The sequence below is a fragment of the Mustela putorius genome, unplaced genomic scaffold, assembly GCF_011764305.1.
Source record: "Mustela putorius furo isolate JIRA1106 unplaced genomic scaffold, ASM1176430v1.1 tig00003834_pilon_pilon_pilon, whole genome shotgun sequence".
In the NCBI taxonomy this organism is placed as follows: domain Eukaryota; kingdom Metazoa; phylum Chordata; class Mammalia; order Carnivora; family Mustelidae; genus Mustela; species Mustela putorius.
Window position 1 is genome coordinate 70,148,581 of NW_025421987.1, and position 22,929 is coordinate 70,171,509.

At 34.9% G+C, this 22,929-nt stretch overlaps 1 protein-coding gene across 4 annotated transcripts in view; it reads right to left on the reverse strand.

The window, feature by feature from the left end:
• ZBBX (zinc finger B-box domain containing) overlaps positions 1 to 22,929 on the reverse strand; it is a 113,916-nt gene that overhangs the window by 80,398 nt on the left and 10,589 nt on the right. For 3 of the 4 annotated variants that reach the window (XM_004756503.3, XM_013058285.2, XM_013058283.2), the window contains exons 3-7: positions 21,438 to 21,551; positions 18,827 to 18,917; positions 12,281 to 12,329; positions 11,284 to 11,393; positions 4,327 to 4,422 (exon numbers count right to left, since the gene is read on the reverse strand). In XM_004756503.3, the coding sequence (XP_004756560.1) occupies positions 4,327 to 4,422; positions 11,284 to 11,393; positions 12,281 to 12,329; positions 18,827 to 18,917; positions 21,438 to 21,551 (460 nt within the window). Of the gene's footprint in view, positions 1 to 4,326; positions 4,423 to 11,283; positions 11,394 to 12,280; positions 12,330 to 14,305; positions 14,712 to 18,826; positions 18,918 to 21,437; positions 21,552 to 22,929 lie in introns of those variants that run through there. The other variant, XM_013058286.2, reaches the window with a different exon arrangement.

Consider the following 22,929-nt stretch of genomic DNA (forward strand, 5'->3'; position numbering starts at 1 on the left):
AAAACTGAATTTGATGCGATTGCCAGTTGAAGCTATGATGGCCCATCAACTATTCTCAACTGAGGCAAGGGTCTGCTGCTGGGAACTTGTACCCTCACGTAGACCAGAAATTGGACCAGAAAATGACTGCCTCAAGGAATAGAGTGTAAGCTTGTAAGTGGAACTTCTCTTTGGGCAAGAGCAGTTCCCAAGGAGAGACCCAAATATGATCCACCTATAGGCAAATACTCCAGGTAGCTAAGGAAGTGAGTATCTCAATCCTGAAGATGAGGATCTCAGTAGCACACCATGGCATCTATAAATACTGTGTACATACAGCATTTAAAATGGGTCCATTAAGGTCATCTTAGTAATAATGATATTGTCCAAATGATTAGCTATGATTTAAAAATACTATATTATTCCTAACATTAACAGAACAATGACAGTGTGAGCCTGTAAGCTGATATTGGTCATTGTCAACTAAAAGAAAAAACTACCATAAATAGTATTCTGATGATAACTGAAGTTCTACCTGGTGATTACTTTCCTACAAGTATGTTCAAGCAAACATATAACTCTATTATATCTACATAGACATACCTTTCTTTGGAGATTAAAAAAGGTAAAGAGGCTGCATATAAATGGTTTATACCAGAAAACATATGTATACTACCTCAATTATCTCTTCACTCATTAATAACCATCCCCCTTCCCAAGATCTCTCCCTCCCAGCTAAGAAAAATCTCCATTCCAATTAAGAAAACACACATACCAGAATCTATTAGTGATGTACCTAATCCAACCTCCCTTTGTGCATGTAGTATTTCATAATGGAATACCTTTTGTTTGCTTTCCCTCCTATCTTCTATTATCTCTGATTAACCTTGTCTCTTGTGTTTGATTGTATGTTGGTAAAAGGAAATAGAAATGCCTGATAGATTAAGACCTTATTTTTCATCAATCTGAGGCTTACCCACTGAAAAAAATTTGTTTCAATCCTTAAAGTGTTGCAAATCATTCTAAATGTAGAAATAGGATTTTCATCCTTAGTAATTCTCCTCATGCATTTGCACTTTATTTTGCAGATAATTAACTATTTAACAGAGATTGGAGAGGTGAAAAAAAGAAAAAACTTGTGTTAGAATCATTACCAAGTATAAATCAATCATAAATCAAAAGAAAAACCCTTTGAAATTATAATGTCAGTCAACATGGAAATGGTAGTAGTTTGCCTCCAATTTTTTCAAGGATTTATCTCTTAAGTAAAAGAAGATATACAGTACAAAATGGTCCCTGTTGACTGTGAACTATATAAAGACTCACTGGGCTATAGGATTGGGGCTGAAACAGTTTACAGCAATCAAATTTGGCTGTGCTCTAAAATAACCGGAAATGTCAGCATAGGTTAAAGAATATAAAAGTAGAGTAGCCATTAGCTTAGAAAGCTTGCTTTTTATATAGTAATGCTTAAAAGTCAAGTATCATATGTCGGCTCTAACTTCTCAAATTTGGCATGAATTCAGCACTCAACAAAAAAAAATCTCATGGCTTTGACAGTTGCCAAATTAGTAGAAAGGTAAAAATACTATATGACTGGTTAATGAGAGCTAAACAGAGAGAGACACCATTCATTGCTGACCAGTGGTCCTCAGGCCAGGGAACAACAGCAGCAAGAACCTTTACTGATAGGAAAAGACCATGGAGAATGATGAAAACAAGGAGAAAAAACAAGATGACTGGAAAAAAAAAAAATTAAAGGGCTAAACAGAGAACAGAACGAGGAAGAAAATGCCAGATAGCTAATGGGACAATTGATTAAAATCAAGAAGTGATGGCAGAGAATTAGTGAGACCATGATAAAGAAGAAAATTGAAATACTAATCAGAGCAAACCTCTTAGAAGGAAGGTATAGCTCCACCTACTACATCTGCTGGCCAAGGCCTCTTATTAACTAATAAACTATTGTAACAGCTAGTGGGCAAAACAATGAGCAGGAGTCACCAAAACACAGTGAGACTGTATTCACTGTAATCTTTACTAAGATGGGAGGGAGTATGTTACACATTTTGAAAGTTTCCTTAAAACAAAAATCCCTTTTTAATTAAATTTTTGTTCAATGAATAAAGGTCAAATTTACCTGATTTATTTGGAAAAAATCTTCAAGGTATTTCACTACATAGCAATTTGGGTAAGTGAAATGTTGTTATATAAAAAGAGGAACAATATATGTTCAGCTCCCAACATGCACAGTCTCCCCATACTTTTCTCTAAGTTTAGCCTCCTAATTTGATTTCCCCAGTAGGAATGAACTTCCCAGAACGATCCTCGAAATAGCATCAAGTAGCAACTTTTGTCTTCACAGACTGTAGGGCAACACAGAGGACTAACATGAATATGGAAAATACATAGTTCTCTATGGTATTTAACTTTAAAATATATACATAAAGGAACCCCTGTGTTTAAAGAGACATCTCAAGGATTTGTTGTCACTTGCTATGCTCTTTGATCTACACCTGTTATAAAATTCACTTCTGTTAACTTTTAGAGATGAATGTGTCTTCCACAACTTGAGATTCACTAGGAACTTAAATGCCATTTTACTATTTCTGGTTCACCAACCTTTCTCCCCTGCAATCAAAGCTAGAAAATGTGATGCTGGTAGGATATAACAACAGTGTATGATACAAAATATATTCTCATAAGTATTAATTCTCTCTTCCCTATCAATTCCACACTAGAATTACATGGGAATCCCATCTAGAAAGATGACATTCTTTTTTTAAAAACATAAAAGACATAGATTTTAATGACATAATGTTTATAAAGCCTACACTATATTGCATTGCTTTTAGTAAGCATGACTTGACCCATATTATATCTGTCTCTGGATAACAATAAGCCATATCACAGCACAGTCTGTCTTTTGAAATTGTGTATGTGTGTGTGTGTGTGTGTGATGTGTATGGAAGAAAGAGAGGGAGAGAGACCTGAAAGAGAGGACTAGAGATGGGGTCGGAGGGAGGGACAGGAGAGAATCAGACCTCGGATCCATGTCTCATTCTTCTTTATATCTTCCACACCAGCAAATATTACTAATATGAGCTTGGTGGGCGAGGGAATTAGACTCTACCCTTAAAGTGGAGTGCCTTTAAATTCTACATTAGTTCTATATTAACAATTACATTCACTTTTATAGACATTAATTTTCAATTCTATAATTGTCCAGTTGTACAAACCTTCCTGAGACAGGAGAGTAACAGGTGGTTGGTTATTTTTGTTTTGTTTTTCTCTCATGATTTCTGCTAAGAAGCTCTAAATATTGAGTAGTCACTCAAAAGTATGTCACTTGGGTAAATACTGATACAAATAAGGTCTGTTTTATGTTTTGTGATTATTATGACTTGAGTCATCAGCATCCTTGAGAGTTATCAATATTTATGGTGAGGTGTCATGTAAAAGTTGAAACCTACCAGTATCTTTCTAAATATTGATCTGATCCTCTCCTTCCTTTTGCCTACAAGATAGTAAAATCTTTAACCCATTACACAAGGTCCCTGGTTCTCACTTAGGTCCTTAAGAGCAGAATCCTAGTCTTATTCATCTGTGTAAGGTACTGCCTAGCACAGACCTTGCTTTCTAAAAGGTAGTCAATAAATATTTGTTGAATAAATTGCTGCATAATGAATAAAATCTATGACAAATCAGTGCACTGTGAAATGTAACCAGTATAATATGTCCTATCTATATTTAACCATATTTCTTGTTAAAGTATTAGAATTTTTAAACCATCTGACAGGGTTTGAACTTGAGCATTTCACAGAACAATGCCTATATGAGGAAAAATAAAAGCTTCTATTATGTAGGAGGAAAAGTAGAAACCTGAGAGATAAGCTTATTTAAATGATAATGGGTGAGGACAAATACAAGACTAATTAAAAAAAAATGAAAAGAAAACAGTAGAGATTTCTATTTATAAACTATATAGAAATAATACTTAAAGCAAACCATGTGTTCATTTGAAACCACAATAGATAAAAATACTGTCTAATTTTTAAATGTCAAGTTCACAGATAAAATGCATGATCTAAAAACTCTAATCAAGCTCATGTCTCAGGAACTATATTAAAACCCAGTTTAAATAGCAAAATTGCCAATCCCATCTTCCTACCCAGATTAACACTCAGTAAAATAATTTTGAGATATAAGTAAAAAACTGTACATAATAGAATTTTGTAAATTAATATAAGTCATCCTAAATTCTAGATAATTAAACATGTTTTAAATGTCTTTCGGTTGAAACATTTTATAAATACAGTACAAGTAAAGCATTTTTAAAAGTCATACCTGCAAAAGAGTTGTTCTATGGAGCTTCAGTGCCCCCTTTTGGTGAATTTTAGCAAAGCAACCCAAACAATAATCTTCTCCACATTCAAGGCATACCTTAAAAGACATTAAAATATCACACAATCTTATATTAATGACCTTGAGAAAACATTTGCATAAAGAAGTCATTATTCTTATCTTTATTTCTCCGATTACATGCCTAGATGTCATCAGAATAGAGAAGTCCAAGGAAACTAGAACAATTTGACCCAAAAAATTAATTTGTAAACTCTAATTACTGTCGTATGAAAATAAATATAATAGCTGCAAGTAACTTTTAGATATATGTGTTAGATGTATATATGTATATACAATTCCAAGTAAGTCATAAAACACCAGCAACCTGGGACCAAACTTCTTGATCTGGTAAGAACTAAGCAGGCATTCTCTCTGGGTCAAAACTACTTCATTTTTATGAGTTCTTTAATTTTCCTCTATTGATTTACATGACACAATGCATATACTGTTTGTCTCCAAAAATACACACACTTCTTTCAATGGTACTAATTCACCGGTGATTCTCAAAACATGGTTTGAGAAGTATGCTTAGAAGATTCCTCAAAGGAAAGTAAGTATAAGAAAAAGAACAGGATGGAACCACATCAATATGTCAGCAATTCTTATGACTGGCAAAATGATTATGGACAAGTTTATATTTATCTTTCAAATTCCCTATGGTGTTAAAATGTAATTTTTTTAAATTTATGAATAAATTGATGGGCTATACTTGTACCTATGATGGTGCTGAGCAAGACTGAAAGTAAAAAGAAAAAAAAATGGAACTTTTACTGCTACTGAAAGTACTATAGGCAGTTGTACAGCCACTTCAACGTGAGCCTGTACAACATAAGAAAAAGCAGCCCAAATAGCTAAGACCTCTAATTTTCTTGAGTTTGGGCCATGTAAAGAATGCCAGCAGCACAAATAAGTAAGAAAGCACAGGGTCTAGAGAGATAATGTCAGAAAGTCTATGTCACAGAGCCCACATTCCCTTTGATTCTTTTTCATTTCCTCTCCTCCACTTTGCATGCCCACCACCATTCTTCCCCTCCACCCTCTCTTCTCCTGTCAAGGGATCTTACGCAGAAAGCAGCTAGGGCAGATTGGGGAAAGGTTGACCACGCTCTTCTACCCTTGACTAGGGAGTGACTGACTAAAATGTGCAATACAGTGACCCCTCTTGTGCATATGAATCACCTGGGATTCTGTTGCAGTGAAGACTGATTCAGGAAGTCCAGATTTGGACCTAGATCCTGCATTCTAACAAGATCCCAGGTGACGTCCATGCAGCTGCTGGTGTGCAGACCACACACCAAGTAACAGGCACCAGAATGTATAGGGTGTAGAAAAGTAAACACTTTCTAAAAACCCAACAGGAGACCATTACTTTAAAAAAAAAAAAAAATGTATTACAAAGTCTCCATATGATGACAGTTGCCTGCAATAATGTGACCAGATTTATTAAATATAAGATGATTAGGACAACACCAACAACCACCACCAAAGGTAAAAAGAGTAAGACATTTTATAAAACTAATGAAACTGAAAAGGAAGGCTAGAATCCCATAACAATAACAGTAACCACAACATTTACAGAACACTAACTCACTGTTCTAACCGTTTCATATGTTTCATCACTGAATCCTCCCAACAACCCTAGAAGATTAACATGATCATTGTATCTCCGTTGTGAAGAGGAAGTAACAAAGGAACATAATGGTTGGGAATGTGCCCAGTCACACAGCTAATGGAGCCAGGATTTTAATCCCACAGACTGGCTGAAAACTCAAGCTTGCCCATGACCCAAATTATTAAAAATCACATTGACCATTAATCATAGCACTAATCATTTATTGAAAAACCTTGATAAAATCTGCAATAAAATAAAACCCAATGTGACAAATGACTGCTTGGGAGGTATTTATCATAATCCAATTGCATCTTTTTCAAATGTGATTAGCTATAGAGAACTGAATGTTTTATTTAAGTGAAGGAAAAATAAACACTATCCCTAATAGCAGAACTAGTCCCACCCTTCCAACTCATGTTTGAAGAACAACAGTCACTTACAGAAATGATGATTAAAACATTATCTGGATCAATAATTTTTAAATGTACAACCAAATATAAAGCTGTAATTTCACATACACACATGGCAGTACTATTGTATTGATGCATATTTCCAAAAGTATTCTGCATAATTTTAACATATCTGCGAATATTTTAATAAATTTTTTAGACATATTGGAACTGTCTTTACACTGTAATATAGAATACTGAAAATCAGTTTTAACATTGAATTCTAAGCCAAGTATTTGTTAACAACAGATTTTTAATGAAAGTAGCTGAACGGATGTTGTAGACTAGAAGATCAAAGCTGGAATTGCAGAGTAAGCTTATATATTTTGTTATACAAGCATATTTGGATTTAAATTGGGTTAAAATGACCGCCAACTGGAAAATCTTTTTAGGCAGTTTGTATAACTGGCAGAAACGTACTAAAAATGTAGATAAGGACCCCATTCCGCCACAGATGCTTCTTCAATGATGGAATACCCAAGTGCAGTTTTAGCAAATATCTTTTTAATTTGATCAAGCCTAGATCAGTTGTGCTAAGCCTTGAGAATCCCTTTGAGTTTAATTAAATTATCTACATTTGCCAAATTAATATGTAATTTTTAACGATCCATTTCACTTTCGCCATGTACAAACAGCCTAAAGCTACTGGAATTTCTTTTAAAAATAAGGAATCTGGAGGTTTGGGATTTTATTTTTACCATCAATGTATGTGAATGCATCAGGAGATATGAAAATGTGCCAACAACAAAACACACAATTTACTGTCTCCTCTCAATGTGCCAGGCACAATGCTAACTACTTCATATGCATTAACTATTATTCTCAGTAACTCTGAGGTATAGACTATACTACCTGTATTATCCCATTGTAACAAATTAGAAAACAAAAATACAGAGGAATTAGGCCATTTTCTATAGATCACATAGCTAATAAAAGGTAAAGTCAAGATTTAAACCATCAAAAATTCAAGCTCTTAACCTCTACTTGCCATATACAGTCTACCCTGAATGAAGGCCCTGATGAAGGCCTTATCATAATTTATTAGAAGGTTTAATCTCACTACACACCAGCATTACCATCTAGAATGATGGATGCTAAGAATGCAAGATAACCTTAAGTTCACCATCACCACGGTCTATTTCATTAGATATGCCTAACTTGAATTTTTAAATAACTTATTATGGTGCTTGACAAATAATCATGGGTCATTACTTTCACTTCAAATCAACCAACATACTTTCTTAAAATCGTAGCAAAAATCTTCAAGACCATGTAGGGTTTAAATGATAGCTTCTATTTCTAACAGTTTTCAGGCAAATCAGCCTTTTAATCACTGCACACATCATCACTCTCATCTACTTTCCAGACAAGGCATGTGCCATTTATCTTGTCTGAAATGTCCGCTTCTTGTTTTTCCTTCTCTTTGGAAAATCATCCTTTATTTCCAGGTCAAATTTACCTACCTACATATGTCACGTTGTTCAGATTTGATGGTCTTTAAATAATGCTCAACACAGAACAGGATTCACAAGAAATATTGACAGCTCCTACATAAATACTTTGCTCAGATCATGAACAGTGGACCTCAACAATTCAGTTCAGCCAGCAAGTTCCTTTTAGCTTTCATACTTCCAACTTCAGGAATATTAACATTGTTTGTATTTTTTTTTAAATATTTCTGGATAGGTACAATTTATAAAGATTTCTTAAATTATTGTCCATCACTACATCAAATAAGAAGACAGCATGATGTAATAGTAAGAGCATTGTACCAAGAGCCAGGGTAATATTAAATATTAAACATATTTAATATTTCTATTATCTCTTTATCAGATTTACAGCATTCTAACTCTCTTAAACAATTAAAACTGCCATGAAATAAGGACAGTAACAGAGTCTCAAATCAGAAATGATGAAGGCCAAATTCTCCAAAACCTATAACAAATATCATTACAGTCATCTACAAATATTTGTTATAATCATTAAATTTTGGGGGGGGGAAACTTCTCAAAGGCATATAATATTTTAAATTACATCAGATATTAGAGTACTTTTAATACTAACTGAAAGGAAGATATATCTGAAGTCTTTATTAAAGAAAAAAAATGGATTCTTTCAACAAATATTTTTTGAGTGCCTCCTAAATTGCAACCATAATTCTAGGTGGTGGGCATACAACAATGAACAAAACTAAATCCCTACTTTCATGAGCTTGACATAGGTAGGTGGAAAATAAACACATAAGTACATATTAAGAGGTAATAAATGTAATGTGGTTGCATGGAGAAGCTCCAAAAAATTCAGGGCTACTCAGCTGTTCCCCCCTTACAAAAGGCTGCTGGGGCAGGGAATATCTGAATTGACCATTTTTCTAAGGAGACTGTGGGGAAGAAAATATGTTGGAGAGATACTAAAGGTTCAATTTTGAACACACTAAGTTAGTGATTAGACAACCAAGTAGAGCTGCTGAGTAGGCAGTCTGAGTTGGAAAAGTTCAGGGGAAGGAGAGGAATAAGAGATGTATATTTTTTGAAGATTTTATTTATTTATTTGACAGACACAGAGAGATCAAAAGTAGAAAGAGAGGCAGGCAGAGAGGGAGCAGGGAAGCAGGCTCCCTGCCGAGCAGAGAACCTGATGTGGAGCTCCATCCCAGGACCCTGAGATCATGACCTGAGCTGAATGGCAGAGGCTTAATCCACTGAGCCACCCAGGCACCCCAAGAGATGTAAATTTGGGTACCATCCATGTAGAGATGATCTTTAAAGCCAAGAGAGTAGACAAAATTACCTATCAAGAGTAAACAGATGGGAGTGCCTAGGTGGCTCAGTGGGCTAAAGCCTCTGCCTTCAGCTCAGGTCATGATTCCAGGGTCCTCAGATCAAGCCCTGATAGGGCTCTCTGTTCAGCAGGGAGCCTGCTTCCCCCTCTCTCTCTGTCTGTTTCTCTGCCTACTTGTGATCTCTGTCAAATAAGTAAATAAAATCTTAAAAAAATAATAAAAAGAGTAAATAGATGGACTAGAGAAATGGGTTAAGGACTGAGCCCTGGGGCACTCTAATACTCAGGGGTCTAAAATACAGAAAACAAACAATAGACTGAGATGGGACAGCTAGCAAAGTAAAATGAAACCAAGAGAGAATTATGTCCTGGAGGAAGCCAAGTGAAGAGTCATAAAAGAAAAAAGGAATACTGTACCAAATATTACTAATAGATTAAGATAAGAACTCAGAATTGGCCACTTTATTTAAGAATATGGATGCCATTGTGACCTTGATAGCAGCAGTTTCTGGACATAGACCCAATTCTGAATAGACAGCATTCAAGAAAGAATGGGAATTTTGCAATTCCACTTTTGGGCCTATACTCAAAAGAACTGAAAGTAGAAACTTGGGCAAATATCTATACCCATATTCATTGCAGCATTATTCACAATAGTCAGAAAGTAGAATCAACCCAAGTGTCCCCTAATGGATGAATGAACAAAATGTGGAATATACATGCAATAGAATGTTATTTGGCCTTGAACAGGAAGGAAAATCTGACACATGCTACCATATGGATGAGCTCCGAAGACATTAAGTGAAATAAGTCAGGCACTGAAGGACAAATATAGTAGCTTCCACTTATACAAAGCACCTGGAATAGTCAAATTCCTAGACAGAAAGTAGAATGAGAAAGGAGAAGGATGGTTACCAGGGGCTGACAGGAATGGGGAATGTGAATTTTTGTTCAATTAGTACAGAGTTTCAGTTTTGTAAGACAGAAAGAGTTCTGTGGATGGATGGTGGTGATGGCATCATAACAACATGAATGTACTTAACACCACTGAACTATACTCTTAAAATGGCTAAAATGGTAACTTTTAAATTATGGCATATTTTACCATATTTTTTTTAAGTTCATGAAATCAGCAACAATGAGAAGTTAGAGAACCGTTGGAACCCATTTGGGGGCTTTTTTTATTTTCAATTTCACTTCATAACTTTCAAGGAGAAAAAATAAACATCATTTGTTTGAAGGAAAAAATTAAAAGACCTGCACATAAATATCCAAGGCAGCCTTAAACACAGTAGTAAAAAACTGGAAACAACCCAACTGTCATTCAGTATGTCAATGAATAAACAGATTGTGGTATATTGTACAATGGAGTACTACTCAGTAATTCAAATGAACAAATTACTAATAAATGTAATAACATCGGTAAATCCCTATGTGGAACAAAAGGAGCCTTACACAGAAAAATATATACCCTATCATTCCATTTACATAAAGTTCAAGAATAGGTGCCACTAAAGGTACGGCTAAAAATCACAAGAGCAGTTGGCTTTGTAGTGGAAATTAATTGGAAAAGTCATAAAAGAACTCTCAGGGGTATTCTCTTACCTTGACGGGGATGTAAACATCTGTCAAAAGCCTTCTAATTGTACATTTAAGGTCTATTTCACAGTAAGTGCTTTCTACCTCAGTAAAAAAGAGAGAGAGAGAGAAAATAGGAAGAGAGAATACGATGAGAGCAAGTGTACAACACCTCCTTAGAAGTTTTACTAACAAGGGTACAGAGGGAGATGTGGTGGTCATAGGAGAACTTTGGGTGTAGTTTTGCTTTGGAAAGTGCTGCAACATGTTTGTGTGCTGACTGGCATGATCCAAGAGGGAGAGGACAGGAGGAAGGTGATATCCTTAAATTGGAATGAGAGGATGAGATGCAGTGCATTGAACAGGGCGGCTTGCTCACTTCCCCTTCAGCAACAGCAACTCCCAAAGCAGGTCAACTTGGAAGAGGTGAGTGAGGCCATGTGAAAGTTAGGTTCTAGGACCTTTTTATAGTGCACATACCAGCAGAGCAGCTTTGTTCTCACACTGTCCACAAACCTTCCCTTTTATCTTGGATTTTTTACTTTCAGAAGGATTGGCCATCTTATAATTGAGTTGTGGTTTCACTGGATCTGGAAGAAAAGAAAAATGTCAGGCCAATTAGTTTTCTGACTGATAAAGTAATGAACTTAAGCACATTTCTAAATTCTCAAAGAGTATTTAAATATTAATTCCCCAGTAAGAATGGGTGCAGGCAAGTCTACTCTTCCCAGTAAACTGTGGAAACCATACTCCTCCCTCATAGTCCCCTGTGACCTTAGGGCCCACATACGTGCCCATACCCATCCTGCTTAAAACTCACTTGAATTAGACAAGTGAAATTACAGAATGTCAAAAACTAGGCTCTTGATAGAATCGCTATGGCATTCTGTCCCATCTCCGGATTAAATTAAATGAAGCTCACAGAAAACAGCCTTCTATAATAAATGTTACATGTATTTCTAGAATTTGTCCTACCAAATTATCTTATCCATTCAAATTAAATGTACTTATCCTCTATAAAAAAAATTACTTCTTTTGGATTTACTGTGAATTCAAAATTTATTTTCAGGTTTTGCTATTTTGAAATAATTAATTAAATATAAAACTATTTTCAATATTCTTTTAGATTCCTAGAGTAGAATTTCAATATATAATTTTATACTGCTCAATTATCTTCCTGGTTAAAAGATTATATAAGTAAGGTCACAGAATAGTACTATCAAAGTCCTCAGTTTGGAAAATGTTATTATTATATTCATATTTTAAGTTGACTTTTTTAACATAAAATAAGGCTGCCCTCCCCCAAAAATAAATAAAATGGATTTGAATATCAAAACCTCACATGAGAGTCATCATTTTGGGTTTTAGAATCATTATGTAGCACAAACAATTCTAGCACTTTAATTATCTATGTACTTCAAATGAAAAAGAAAAGTTATAGCTTTAGCATCTAATAACACAGTGGTAAACTGTTTACCTTGAAGTTGCTCCTTCAGTAATTTTAATTTCACTTTTCCAGCAGAAAACTGTATTAATGAAATGGATATTATTTGTCAGGTATATATTCTCTTATTCAAAGAATGCTTAAGTTACTAACAAAAATGGTAGAGAGCCATAAAATTTCAGTGAATCTTGAGCAAAACAAACATTTGAGAGAATAATATAAAATTAATAAAAAATCATGATTAAAACTTATATAGAACTTTGAAGGAAGAGCAAATACCCCCCCAAAAAAGGAACTTTGGGCAATAACTAAACCACTTTTAAAAACATGCCATAAATTATGTTTTGAACAAAAATAGTTATATATCCTCATGAAACTATTTTAGGAAAGCACTAGTATTCAAACACTGTAAAGGCTCAGTAAGCCTTTTCTATCTCTGATCTTTCTGAAACACACAAAGTCTAATATTTGTACAGACTAAATCTAAACTGAATTCTAACTGAGACACTCTGCTTACCTAACTGTAGAAGCCAATATTATCTTATTTGTCTAATTTGGAGAACCACATGTTTAAGCATCATAGATTTAACCTTCAATATATTAGCTGTGATCCCTGATGGTCCGAAGTTATAGACAAAATATTGAGTAAATAAGCTTCGCCTTTAGGTGTTTCAAATAGTCACTTAAAATCCTTGGATCTTAAGATTTTAAGACATAAAATGGACTCACTAACTGTATATACTTGCTTTGGTCTTATTAAAACCAACATTCAAAGTACACAAATGAGCATGGAGGAATGGTGCACATTTACACAGACCCTGTCAATTCATGCCTAGTTTTCAATTTTCAATTTGCATGCTCAGTTGCCCAATTTGTACATGAGAATATGAGAACAACAGTTGCCTCTATGTCGACGGCTGCACCAACTGCAGTCATCTTTGAAAATTTAGGCATAATTATTCTCAGTGAATCTAGTGGTTTTGCTTCAAACGGGCATTTTTTGTTCACATTCTTCAAGTAGCTGCTCAGATGCTATGTACCAAACACAGCAGAAAAGAAAATGGGATTGAAATAATCAACTTTTATGTGAATCACACTTATTTTTAAACTGAAAATGTTATACAAGTTACAGATAATTTAATCTCATTTTTTATAACAAAAGTATCCATTATTATTACCTTAATTATACATCTGAATTGCAACATGGTCAAGGTGGTTATAGGCAACCTGGGCAGGATGGCTATGCCAAAACAAATTGAACCCATTATTAGGGAAATTTTATAATTTGTTTTTATTATTGTAAATATTTTTCAGCTCTATAAATATGGTCACATTTACTTCAAATGATTCAAACTGCATAAAAATATTTCAGTGAACAAACTGCTAGCTGCTATTTTTAGGCAACTAGAATTTCCTCCCAAGTCTGATTTTCATCTGTTTGGAAGAGTCTAGGGTCAGGTAGGGTTGGACCGGGGATACACACATTACATCATACACACACACATCCATATGTATATACACATGTGTACATGTATGTATGTATATATACATTTATGTATATCTAAAACATCAGTAATTTGGTATCCTGAAGCCTATGCCTTATTAACCCACTTATGCCTCCACCAGAGAATACTGAAGGGATACACTGAGGGTCAAGGAAGCTTAATAGTTGTACTATACAGATATATCATATGGTCCCTGGGAGTCAGACTATGCTATCATCAGCCTCCTTGCATTGACAAATGCCTCCAAACTCCCACCAATGCCCTAATCTGCCATGCTGGGCCCACATCCATGAGCAACTTTTTCAAATATTCTTATTCTTAATACAATTAGCTACATAACTTTTTTCCATTTTCTACTGCTTGTCCTTATATCCTGGTTTCCTGCTAGTCCATAGAGTCCTTATTAAATAATCATTTATCCTATGACTTAAACCTTTCCTAAAAACATCTCTTGCAAAAGTTCCCATTAATGGGACTCACCTTGCTTTAGACACAACCTTCTCTAAAGAACTCTCCAGAGGAACTAGCTCCATTTCTACTCCCTTGTACTCACCAGAAGAGAAGAAAATCTTTCTCCCTGTTTGGTCCTCAGTCCTGCTTCCAGAATATCGCTCTGATCTCATCGTTCAGCAATGATGCCTCTACTGAAGGTCCTCACCAACCATGGACCACTTTCATTAATATTCACAATCCTCTTCCACCTGAACTAGAGTAATCTGCTCAGTATTTTTCTCCATCACAGTTCTGAGTGATGATCATAGAGATTTCAATGTCCATGTTCACCTGACATTTTGATGCTGAAAACCCTCCACCATGCTGACTACTATGAACATCTAAATGCCTCTTCAGCCACCTGACCATTATGACCAAACCTTAAACCTAACAGCAATCTGAAAGGCCACACCTTCAAAAGCCCAGACTCAGAGCTATCTGGTGCTAAACATGATCACCCTACCTTCTTCCTCTTAGACCTCTACCTTTATCTACCTACCATTGTGATGAAATAATCCTGACTGGGTCCCCTACAAATCCATACTCTTATGCTCTTCAGCAGTCTACTTATTCATTTTGTGCTAAACCTCAATCATGACTCCCACATAACTCAAATGTTCCCCATTCTGAAAGACTCACATTCACCCCACTCTCCCTCCTTATTGTGAGCAGATGATGTTGCCTTCAAATTTACTACAAATGTTGAGGTCTTCCCATTAAAATATTTCCACAGCTTCCTGCCTCACCTCCTGTTAAATGCAACCTCTAAAATATTACCTTTACTGCCACCTGCTTTGTCTTCTGTCTTTCTAACCAGATGCAGTGTGTCCTTCTTCCATTGGCCAAAGCCTACCTAAGGAACCATCATTGCAAAGACTACACCCCAGCAACTGACACCTTCCTCATTTGCATCTTCTACATTTCCCCCACTAGTGAGTCCCATCCCTCAGCTACAAACTGGCTCACATGTTTCTGATTATAATAAACAATATACAGTTGACTCTTGAACAATATGGGGGTTGGGGCACCAATTTTTGGCCCCCCAAAACTTAACTGCTGATAGCCTACTGTTGACTGGAAGTCTTACAGAGAACATAAACAGTTGATCAACACATATTTCGTATGTTATATGTTTATATGCTGTATTCTTATAATAAAGTAAGCTAGAGAAAAGAAAATGGTATTTAGAAAGTCATAAGGAAGAAAAAATACACTTATGGTACTGTACATAGATCTATTGAAAAAAAATCTGCATATTAAGTGGACCTGAACAGTTCAAATCTGTGTTGTTCAAGGGTCAACTGTAAAAAAGTCTTTCCTTGATCCTGTTTAATCCTTGAGATGTCACCCACCACTCTCATGCTCACTGCAACATTAGACTTTATTCACTGCCACCCACCCTTCTTCCTGTAACCAACTGATATTTTTCCATCTAATATCAAATCAAATTCAATGTTTTTTTAAAATTCTAATTCTCCACAAACATTTTCAGCCAGTGTTACAACTTGTTTCACACACATAATCTTAACATTGCTTAAAACTCTGTGAAGTAGTTAACAAATATTGTATGGTTACAAATATAACAGACGCTCAGAAAACTCAAGTGACTCACTTAAAATCACAAAGCTAATGAAAGGAGTCAGGATTTTAGTCAGTATGGATGAACATTCTTGACCTTGATACCATGGACACTTTAGGCCAAGTAATCCTTTGGTGGCGAGGCTGTCCAGTATGTTGTAGGATGCATACCAGAACTCCTGGCCTGGAGCCACTAACATTCATTAACCAAAAACCTCAAACCATTTTGGTGGTGATAACTAAAATGTCTCCAGACATTGCCAAATGTCTCCTAGGAGGCAAAACTAACCCCTGTTGAGAAACACTGGTCTAAAATCACAGTCAAAACACCCTCATTTACTTTCATTTTCTCTGAAATTGCATTACTTGGGTTCTACCATTCTTCCTCTTCTCAAGCTCCCTCTACCGGAGAGCTGGCAAATCACCTTAGCACCAGCTTGAAAGCCTGCATTCCAAATCTTGGCCCTGACGCTTGACCTTGAGCAAGTGAACTTTTTTGATGTTAAATTACTTCATCTGTAAAATTGGAAAAATAACTGCCTCTCAAGAGCAATATAAGCACTTAATGAGATAAAACAGGAAAAAGCAGCTGAACTGTTGACTAGTATAAAATAGATAGTGATTATCAATATTAAAGTTCTCTTTTGCCTCCATATTCCTTGAGCTTTATCCTTCATACCTGCCCTTTCTGAGCTTTATCCTTTATACCCTTCTTCTCCCTTTTATAAATTCTTAGGAAGCATATTTACTCTCTTGGCTTCAACTAACATATTAGAAGTCAAATAAAATTCTAAATCCTCAAAATCTGCTAGGTAGAACTTAAAAGTCCTAGAAAGAAAATAAGGAAGGAAGGAAGGAAGGAAGGAAAGAAGATGAAAGAAAGAAGAGGAGGAGTAAATATGTGAGGTAGGGATGGGTTAATTATACCTATGGGTGAAATCTTTTCACAATGTATACATGTATCAAATCATCATGCTGTTACACTTTAAAATATCTTAAAATTGTAACTGTCAGTTACCTCGGTAGAGCTGGGAAAAAAAGGAGAGGAAGGAAGAAAGGAAAGAAGGAAAGGAGGGACAGACGGAGGAAAGGGGGAAGGAAAGAAGAAGGGAGGGAGGGATTTCTAAATCCCAATTTTTTTTCAGCTTTTCTTTATTCTACCTCATTGTCAATCATCCTGATATCAGTTATACATTTGACTTCCTCCTTTCCTTTCTCACTGCTTTTTTGGTTCCTTGATTTCCTTCCTATTTCTTCTGCTACATTCTAATTTAGACTCTTCTCATTTGACCTCTAGATTCTTTTACTAGTCTTCTAAATAGTCTCTCTGCCTATTTAGACTTTGGAGGCTACTATCTATATTAGTGGCCTCCAAAGTAGCATGTATGCATGCCTGAGGGAGCTCAGGAAAAGACAAGAAGGTAGAAATGAAGTTTGTGCCATCCTTAAATAATGTCCACAATTTGTTTTATAATACACATGATATATTAGTAAACTATCATATTTATAAATAAATTTTAGTTATAAATAAATGAAAAGTTCATGTATAGAAAAGTTCATGATCAAAATACATTCTTTATTGATGTGGGACATGATGAAAATAGTTTCAATATGACTTATTCTATCCTCTATTTATAAACTCCTAATGCCCTGCATATTTAAACAAAATCAGCCATCATAAATCATCACCTTAATCTTGCTGTCTTCCTGCTCAAAAGCTGTCAGGGAATTCCATTCCCACAGTGAAAGAAAAGACTCACTCTGTTATTCCCTCCTGCCCTAGCTCACTTTCTAACCCCACCTTCCAGAGCTCCCTAAACCCCATGCTTTCACATCTGACTCCATTATGAGATTTGTGGGGCCTGGCATTATGATTTATTCATCATTTTTTCCTTACAAAGACATCTAGAAGACTCTCAACTATTTGTAGAACTGAAGTAATTTTTCCCAAACACAGATGGTTTGGTTATGACAAAAATGACATACTGACTTTTCCTATTCTCATATGTACGTCATCTTTTACATTAGATGAGGATCTCCTTGAGAACAAGGATAATACACTATGTGACAAAGGAGGCACTTAATAATTGTTATTGAATAAATAAGTCAATAATCATAGAGTCAGCATTTTTATTATATTATATTTCAATAACATCTAAAACATGGAACACTATCTCAGAAAGATCATGAGAAATGGGAAGTGGATTATAATCCAAAAATTAAAGAAACATATCTCAGGAAGAGAATGACACTAAAAAATAAAAGGCTTTTTTGAAAACAGAAAGGTTAGAAGCATCAAGTAAGATGTTTATAGATGCCAACTGGTCCAAAGAAAGTTTAATGATAGGTATATAAAAGAGAAAAAGCTATATAAGTTAAGACTTACGAAGTCACGGATCTTGTACTAAACAATCCAAAAACAAAACAGCTTTCCTTACATAAAGTCATTCATCTTGTTTTAATCTTAAATATAAGGTAATGTTATATTTTATAATACACAGTAAAGCTAAAGCAATTCTATAGCTGGGAAACCTGAAAACATTTTTTCCTTGGGTATCTTCACACATAAACTCAATACTATATGAATAATAATTATTCAAGCAAAACATAAATACTATTAAACAAATGTGATTATAGGAAGGCAGAAAAAAGTCTGTCCTTTGTTACATCAAATAACTTAGTTTTCATCTTAATATAAAACTACATAGTTGTATTTCACATACTTGAAACCAGAACTGATTGAACTGTATAAAAAAAACTCAGTCTAGAAAAATTCTATTCAAGGTGAATTCTTGAAAATCATCTTGTCGATGAAAAACAAAATATATCTGAATAATGAAAGTTATAAATTAACCCATAAGAATTAATCAAAACCCAATCATATGCAGTTGTTAAAAGAAGAATAGTCGATTTCTTAAATATAGAAGGGGATACAAGATCTGAAAAATTAATTTATATCTCTTCACTGAGTAAATTCCCTGAGAGCCAAATGGTATTTTCTTACCTTAATAATATTTTTTTTATTTTGTGACATCGTGTGTGATTGATTACCCAATTTTCCCACTCGTCCAGATTTCCAGTGATATCCACTTGACCTTTAATATATATAAACAGAAGATGAAATGTAATTACCAAATACATTTCTCCTTTTAATGAAAACAAATATATTTTCCCTGTTTCAAGAAATGATATTCAATCATTAACATGTAACAGACCACCACAAAATGAAAATGAAATATCAATAATGCCATGATATCCTCAGCAATTCCAAAATATAGCTCTACCATATTTGCAACTGTTGAGAAGAAATGAATAAAAGTAAAATATCCAAACAGATGAAGAATTTCATTTTTTAGACATTTATGATGATTAAAGATAGCTTTACTGATTTATAGGAAACTTTACAGATTGTTGTACAGTTTTAAAATTTAAGTGTCTACAAATGTAAAGAGGAAAAGGAAGCAAACTAATACCCAAAATATTTGGCAGATCTACTAGTGATGAATTCCATGTATAAGACTACAAATGAGTTCCCACGTTGAAAGGTAACAGAGATGAGAAAGAAGGCAAACTGTTTAATTTCTAGTTTTCAAAGCACTTTTGAAACTCACAAAATTTTCTGAAGTCAGCAGGGCAGAAGTCCAATTCTCACTTAAAAAATAATGAGACAAAAACTTCCCCAAGGTTACACAGACAATAAATAATAAAGTCAAGGTCAGAACATTAGACTTCTATCTTCCTGACCAGTGAGTGGCAAGTTCTCATTCTAGCAGTGGCATTTACTATCTATGTGACCTTAGAAGAACACTTACCTCTTCTGAAAACTCAGTCAAGCCTTAGAACATTTTTAAAACCATCTAGAAAAGGTTCCTCTGCTAATGAAAACCCTCTCTTGAGGCTGATTTCAGGAACTCAGATTCACAAATATTTCATGAGCCATTGAGAAGTGCAAACTAAGTTCATTGGATCATTAAAAGAGGAGTATCAAAATATACAATATACTTTATCACCTGGGATGACATATGACATTGAGATCCTTGATTAATCTGTTATTAGAAAAGGTGTGTGCATATGTCATGAATATTTTTCAAAGAATCAGATTCTAAAGATAAATACTACTGACGCTATAGTAAACATTTGAATTTTATTTAATGGTTCAGAAGGTATTGCATGGATATTTGATGATATCACTTGGATATATGATAAGACCAAACAAAAGCAAATTTAATATACAAAAAGCCTGGTGAGATTTAGTATCAGCCAAAGCACATGAGACATGCACTATTATCCTTGTAGGAGAAAGCTATACATTTTTGAAGCCTATCTGAAAGACAATATTCCTAGTTTCTACTAAAATGTAAACTGCACATACACTTTGACCTAAAATTTAACCCTTTGATACTTTTGCATGTGTAAGCAAAAATATACATAGAAGCATGTTCACAGTAGCACTTACAACTTCAAAACTGAGAAAATTTAATAAAGATCTGAAAAGCACACAAAGAAATATTATGTGGCCTTTAAAAGAATGAGATCAACTGTGTGCTGATGTGGCAAGAATGCTAAGATGTATTAAGTAAAAAAAATAGGGTATGAATCATTTTATAGATAACCTCACTTGTAAAAATGTAAAAGATATGTGAGAAATACACAAATACACATTCATACAAATACACACACACAAACACACACAGGCTTACACAAAGATAAGATAGTTGTGGGGGAAAAAAACTTAATTGTTAAAAGCAGAGCTACAAATGGTCTGAGATTCAGCCTACAGCTAAAAAGAAATAATTTCCATTACATAACCATCAGCTCTGTTTGACTTTTATAATCTGTGCTTATTATTTTTATAATAAAGGAAAATGTCCAGTAAAATTAGTATAGATAGAGAGTACAATATTAGAGAGTGCTCATTAATAAAATTTCAGCTAAAACATATTTGTCTAAAAATATTTTAAACATACTTGAGGGTTTGAATGGTTCTTATAGATTAACATATAAACTCCTGTCCCCACAAAGTCTTGTCTTAAGTAAAAATGACCTTAAACACAAACACAGTCTCCTATGGATGGCAGCTTTATGAGAGCAAAGGCCAACTTCTGCATTTCTGTGCTAAACATCCCAGACTTTAATGGTTCACAAGTCATGTAAAAAGAGAAATAAGAAAGTGTAAGACCAAATAAGGTACAAAGGAAACAGAAGTAATGGTAATTTTCTTTGTTTTTTTTTTTAAGATTCTATTTATTTATTTGACAGACAGAGATCACAAGTAGGCAAGAGAGAGGGGGAAGCAGGCTCCCTGCCGAGCAGAGAGCCCGATATGGGGCTCAATCCTAGGACCCTGGGATCATGACCTGAGCCGAAGGCAGAGGCACAACCCACCAAGCCACCCAGGCGCCCCAGAAGTAATGGTAATTTTCAAAAGCAACATGCCTTACATCATAAAAAAGACAAAGAAAAAGTAGGAGAAATTTAATACTATTTGTTCATCAGGAAAAGCCAGAAATTATTCATTCAGGGCAGCTCTTTTTTGGAATGATATATTAATATATGAAGTAATTCTTTACCCAAGTCAGTTTATTCCTCTCAAATTCCCTAAAAATGTCACCTACTCTCTTTCTTCCTTTTCTTTACTCCAGGCTGATTGGAATTCCTGTAGCTTCTTTTCCATCTGTTGATTCTCCAGTTCTAACTGGACCTTCTCCATCCTCAGTTCCTGAGCATTTCTGAGTTAGAGATAAACACAGAACATTCATTTGTGGTAAACAAAGACAAAATAATTTTATAACATCTTTTGCCTTTAATTAAAATTATCTACAGCAAGTGTAAGGCATTCTAACTACTTCCTTTGCATTCTGTGAAATATGGTTTCTCAAGTTAGCAATAACTTCCATTAACATTCTTCTTGATGTATACATCTCTTCAAATCTCAAATTTTTGTTTTTCCTATTACAGTGTTAGATGCTTCAAATCATAAGTCACTTTCCATATGAACTTTGCCTTCACATATGCACAAAATATCTATGCTATACAAATAGAATGCAAAAGAAAAAAATATGTTCTAATTTTCATACTGTCTTTCTTCTAAAGAATTCAAATAGTTTGAGGCATATGGTTTAGAGTAACCATTTTTTTTATTCATAGACAGAATACACATTTTTTGCTGACCTGATCATCTTAGAAACCTTCAATAAATTTCTACCTCTATTGTATTGTATAAGTACAATACAAAGAAAAAAAGAAAGAGCAGAGCCTGTTTGGGGCCTATTAGGAAGAAGGCATCTATTGATGGTCTTGGTATAGGAGCCATCAAAAGGACTGAATGGGAACTGGGCCAACACCACCTATTGTTTCCTCTGAAGGAAGACAGGAAGACAATAAGAAAAAAACTTTTTGAAGAGAGGAGCCATCTTAGCGATTCCTGTGCAAGAGATTTTGATAATAATACCTGAAGCTCATCAAACTTTTGACACAAGCCATTTTCTTCATTTTACAGTTCTCATCTCTTGTCAGTATTAGTCACTGACTCCGTCTTCCATAGGTCTATGCCAACCTAGTTCTCTAGCTTTTATTATCTATAATGAGTTTAAATTTCTTCCTTTATTACTACATTAATGATTGTCCATATTCAGGCAGTGTGCATACCCAAGGATTTAATGGCGAGGAGTTGAAAAATAAGAATAATGGAGATCAGAAAAGGGAACAAATTTACAGAGGCAGTCACCAAGGTGCAAGGGGGCCAAAGATCCATGCCCAAGTGTACACTATCCAGGGAGATAAACAGAAAGTGAAAGGAGGCAAGGCTGCCCGAGGGTTCAGAGAAGCTGTCAAAGATGCTGAGAGGGAGGACTATTTTCATTGTATCTGCTCCACAAGGAGTATTTCAGCCCCCAAAACAAACAGGCACAGGATATGTGACAGTATGTGAAAGGGGATGAGACCCAGTAGAGCTTCCAGCACACATAGGAACACAGACATGCCTGAAGGTAATTGAAATACCATATAATGGTGCTGTCAGTACCTGAACACACAGAAAGGGCACAGGGCACATACCCAGCCGATGGGCCTACAAGAGCAGTTCCAGGAGAAAGAGAAGTCTGAGCT